Genomic DNA, 5,352 nt, shown 5'->3' with positions numbered 1-5,352 from the left:
CTCGATCTGACTCGTTCGATATAACCCATTATTGTGGAGACTCCAGACCCCTCTCTTCGCTGCTTGTGCTAAAGCCTGGGTCACATTCGCCACGTTTTGACAAAAGACGAAACAAATTAGAAATAACGACTTATATATATATATATATATATATATATATATATATATATATATATATTATGAGAGGGAAAAAAGGGACGCAACTACATTTCCCGACAAGCCTGTTTCGTGAATCGCTTCACTCTTCAGGGATTTAAATGAGTGAAGCGATTCACGAAACAGGCTTGTCGGGAAATGTAGTTGCGTCCCTTTTTTCCCTCTCATAATATTTATTCTGCTCTGCTTCAACGTATTGAGCACTGTTCCACGCGAAAATCGACTTGCAGACTTCCTATATATATATATATATATATATATATATATATATATATATATATATGCAGTTAGTTATATATATATATATATATATATAAAATCAGGATTTTTTTCTTTCTTTGTAGGTGTCTCGTTGATTGATGTTTAATCCGTTTATTGACATTTGATTGTTTGATTAGCCGCGTGATTAACAGTAGATGGCGTAATAGCTAAGTAACTTGATCGTTCAGTTAGGACACGTGCGAAATCAGAGACAAAGGTCATGAGCGTTTTGTACCTTACGGACTTAACGTTGAACGTCGCTAACCTGTAGAGTATTACTGTTCGATCTGCTGACCCGTTTTGCTGACCTGTTATTGAAATACGTTTGATTGGATATCGCCTCAGAAGTAAGTAATTTGTTTTGTAACCGATTGAATTGAGAATTGTTAGTTCCCGTGCAATTTCATGAATCGCTCGCATTAGATTAGGTTTCTCAACAGTTTTGTATCTTTCCTATAGATCGAATAAAACAATATAAAGATTAATCGATTCCGTATCCAATCATTCGTCCGAGAACCATTTTCCCTTGGAACAGTATGTCCTCATGTCTAAGTTGTTACATCGTTTTGTCCCTACGTTGCAAATGTGACCCAGGCTTTGACAAATGTCGCCAACAGCGTTTCCCTTACATTCGCGGGCGATGTCAATTTTTCAGCTGAGGTGAATCACGTTTAACTTCCTGATTTAATTTGAATTTGGTTTTATAGGTTAAAGCATAGTTAATCGAGGGGACTCGATTAACTATGGTTAAAGGTAAGAGATTATAATCTTTCGGTTGTAGGTCGTGAGCGAGGCCATTGGGGCAATAGTTCTAAAACATGTTTTTGTCGGATTCCTCTGACTGATGAGGTGTTTTTGTTATAGGGCATGTAAACCCATAAAAAGTTCATTTTCTTTTCAAATAGATGTTTAGTAAATATATCAAGTACACCAAAGGTACCATTTGTTTTTTCTCAAAAGTCCATTTTCAGTTTGTAAAAGTTCTTCCAAATTCGAAACATTCGCCATCTTGAATGGCGCTATCTTTCCTGTGACGTCACGGGTGGAACCTCCAAAGTTTCGTTTTATAATCGCGTGAGACACGAAGGAGTCTTTTTCACAGCCGTTGTTTGCCGGTCTCGTCATGATTCTATTACTTACAATTTGCTTCGATACATTCAATTTTTTCACGATGGTAAAGTGTTGTGTCGTCCAGTTTTGTGCTGATTCAAACAAAACTGAGCATACAATGCAAATATTTCCGAATGACAGAAATTTGAAGGGACAATTTGTGAAATTTGTTTAAGTGAAAATAGCCGATTTCGTCGAGCCGTTCGAACATTCCGTTGTTTGTAGCAGTCATTTTTCTTCCTGGTGCTGTACCGACGATTCAGGCCCTGTCAGAAGCAAATTATTCGGAAGTATAAAAACGACCCATACAGTCAATAGACGACGAGGATTCGGAAGGGCCAACCGAACTGAGAAAGAAGTTGAGCTCTTCAAAAGTTAGAGGTTAACAGAGAAAGTACAAAATCGATTTACGTGGAAGCCTTTCGCTAATTAAGCAACAACAGCTTTATTGGTTCTCTAAAAACATCTTTTTTCTCATCTAATGAAAGATTATGGGAAAGCCAGTCGGGAGCCAGCGCTGAGCCCATAAAAGACACTGCGTGACCTGTCTTAACCTTTGCCTGAATTCGAAACACGTATCAAAGAAAGAGAATTCGTTGATGTCGGTCTGTAATAACATGACCTGGAATTTTGTTGATTCGATATAAAAAATTCTATACAGGATCCCGTAATCAACCGGCTTTATGTTCTATAAGGGAATCCATGCCAGCCCCACTTGCTTCCTTTGAGAAACCCTGTAGAGAAACAGCAGAAGAATTTGTGTCACGGTTTTCACAGCTGTGAAAGTATATTCAAAGGTCAGTAGGACAATATTTATCATCTTGAGTAGAACTTAAAAGATTCCGATTTCAGCTTGCAAAACTATCTTTTCAGTATTTCAATCGAAGCAAACACAAACAAGGTTGAATAATTATGAAGGTCACACAAGGAAATTTACACGTTACAACTTGTTTATCGATGAAAATGCTTCGGAGATGAAGGAAAGCAAAACACTAATATGTCATAAAGAACGGGCACAACCGCCAGTGATGTAAGACATGAATACTGAACTAAGATCTGCATGAACATGTACCTTTGTTTCTCTCAAAGGTTTGGCGGTTTTAATCCAATGTAAGACGATCCAAAATCCGATGGAAAAGTGTTGCGGATATTGTTTACCGCACAAGATGTCACAGCGACTCTGAAATGTTTGCCGAGATAATCCCAACACCAACGAATAAGCTATCTGTATGCAATTTAGCGAAATTCCCTGCCAGGAAAGAAGCGAAAAACAACTTGCTGTAGTACTGTATTATTAAATCAATGAGGCTGATACTATTTTGCGAAACGAAACGAAACGAAATCGGGTCAGATGAAATAAAACAAAAAGAATAATGCAGATATATTTTCTAATAAGGTAAAGATAACTTTCACAAGGATTTTGGAGTAATCGTTCATTAACAAGAAGGATTTTTATTCATTTCGCAAAATAGTAATTTTAGGAGAGTTACTATTTTGCGAAATGGACTATTTTCACCCTGCGTTGACAACATGACCTCTTTCATGTCGCGAAAATACATTTAAACATTACAAATTAGTATATCAACGAAGATTTTGGCCTCCTCTTATTTCTTAAACCGTATTAAAATATATTTAGCAAAATAGTAATTTTAGGAGAGTTACTATTTTGCGAAATGGACCATTTTCACCCGTGCGGTGACAACGTGACCTCTTTCATGTCACGAGAATACATCTAAACATTACAAATTAGTATATCAACGAACATTTTGGCCTCCTCTTATTTCTTAAACCGTTTCAAAATTTATTTCGTAAAATAGTAACTCTCCTAAAATTACTATTTTGCGAAATACATTTTAATACGGTTTAAGAAATAAGAGGAGGCCAAAATCTTCGGTGATATACTAATTTGTAATGTTTAAATGTATTTTTGTGACATGGAAGAGGTCACGTTGTCACTGCAGAGTGAAAAATTCCATTTCGCAAAATAGTAACGCTCCTAAAATTACTATTTTGCGAAATGAATAGAAATCCTTCTTGTTAATGAACGATTACTCCAAATTCCTTGTGAAAGTTTTCTTTACCTTGTTAGAAAATATATCTGCATTATTCCTTTAGTTTTGTTCAATCTCACCTGATTTCGTTTCGTTTCGTTTCGTTTCGTTTCGCAAAATAGTATAAGCCAATCAATGACAGAAACAACTCAAGTAAATCGATCTCAAAATGTAAAACAAAACAGATGAAACAGAAAACATTTAGCTTACTCGCCGGTGTTATTATCTGTGCCTTACTGCTGCCTGTACGCGTAATAGGCCGTCTCCAGCACCCAGACACCGAGGCAAATTGACTGAAAACCTGGATGCTCAGTGATACAACTTATCTGGGTTTCAGGCCCTTGCTCCTTTACTTTTTGCCACAATTGCCCGACTTCCGTACAGCAAACACTTTCATGAGTTGTCGGCATTGGCTGACAAGTTCCATACTCGCACCTTTGATAATATTATATAAAACACCCTCTGAAGCTCAGGTTTAAAAAATTTCTGTTGCATTCTTTTAGATTGTACCCTTGCTTTATTGGATTTCATTTCAAATACAAATAAATCACACAGTAAATTAAATACCAGTCTAAGTTTCCGAGAAGGTCGCATCGCTGTCAACATGTTTTGTACTGTCTTCATGCGGTTCGCTTCGGTGAACCATACGCGGCTCATATTGTTAAGGACGTGGCCCAGACTCTCCTAAAGATTCTGGATTATCCCCTTCGCTGTCATATACTAAGCTTAAGGCATTCGAGTCGCTATCCTCTGGAAAAACATCTTCCGAACTACTGCTACTTACACGAGCTCCCACACTGGTTCTACTGTAAAATATGTGTTACGCCATATTTTAGTTCCACCGCTTACGTCACGACTTCTCGCTATTGTTTTTACCGGAAGTGGAATTTCAGTTGAAAATACCGATTTTCTCCTTAAATAAGTCGAATTGGACAAAACGAATTTCAAATTCGTTTTCTACGCAACTTTTTACATAGTATAAGAAAAACATGTATTTTTTGGTTTACATGCCCTTAATTTAATGACTAAGACCAATGTTTCTTTTGAACAACTCATAAAAACATCAGAATGGATTAGCCATTGGACCCTTTCAAACAATTTATTACAGATTCAGTAGCCATCAGAAACTGCTCCCCATCATAAAACTTTTCCTCATGAAATTAACCATCACCATCCACTGAATCCACTAAAGCCTGTGCTCTGTATTGCACCAGGAGGCCAAGTAATGAGCTCCTGACTTCACTGAGAGATTCATCTATTATTCAGTGACGACATTATCAAAGAGTTTAAGTACAAGTTCTTGTGAGCTTTAGCGTGTAATTTCATCCAGATGGTATTTTCCCCCAGAAAGAAAATGAATAATGATTTTAAATATATGAAATTCATATATTTGCACTGCGGTGAAGAAACGAATCTAAGAGATCATCGCAGCTAAGAACACTACTGAGCTAGTTGTTGAAAATAGGACCTGAAAAAAATTTAGGCCCGTACGGGATTTCAACCCACGACCTCTGCGATACCGGTGCAGCGCTCTAAAAATGAATATTTATCGTGAACGGTACAGCAGTATAAAAGAGAAGTACTCAGCATTCGACAAGTGAAAAATATTTTCTTTGTCATCAATTTTTTTTCTATATATACGTTTTAACCCTTGACAAGGAATAGACCGATAGCTGACCTGAAGGCCTTTGTTTTTGTAAAACGAGAATACGAAATACTGAAAATGGACAGACGGGTCGAAATGAAAATGGGAACAATAACAGAAACCCTTTAC

At 37.0% G+C, this 5,352-nt stretch overlaps 1 protein-coding gene across 2 annotated transcripts; it reads right to left on the bottom strand.

Moving 5' to 3' along the window:
- Positions 1–1,933: 1,933 nt before the first annotated feature.
- Positions 1,934–4,399, bottom strand: LOC149046456 (uncharacterized). 2 transcript variants are annotated; one of them, XR_016185741.1, is made up of 3 exons: positions 3,789–3,916; positions 2,600–2,776; positions 1,934–2,261 (listed from the first exon to the last, which is right to left on the bottom strand). XR_016185741.1 is itself a non-coding variant. In XM_089203412.1 (3 exons), the coding sequence occupies exons 1-3, from the start codon at positions 4,233–4,235 to the stop codon at positions 2,199–2,201; spliced, it is 330 nt and encodes a 109-aa protein (XP_089059538.1). In that variant the 5' UTR covers positions 4,236–4,399; the 3' UTR covers positions 1,948–2,198. The 2 variants fall into 2 exon arrangements, 1 of the variants encoding a protein (XP_089059538.1); XM_089203412.1 differs by lacking the exon at positions 3,789–3,916 and adding an exon at positions 4,146–4,399 and having other exon boundaries at positions 1,948–2,261.
- Between the last annotated feature and the right edge of the window lie 953 nt (positions 4,400–5,352).

This window comes from Pocillopora damicornis, chromosome 4 (assembly GCF_964200805.1).
Source record: "Pocillopora damicornis chromosome 4, jaPocDami1.2, whole genome shotgun sequence".
NCBI lineage: Eukaryota > Metazoa > Cnidaria > Anthozoa > Scleractinia > Pocilloporidae > Pocillopora > Pocillopora damicornis.
The sequence above is the reverse complement of the archived record's forward strand: the minus strand, read 5'-3'. Positions and strand labels throughout refer to the sequence as shown.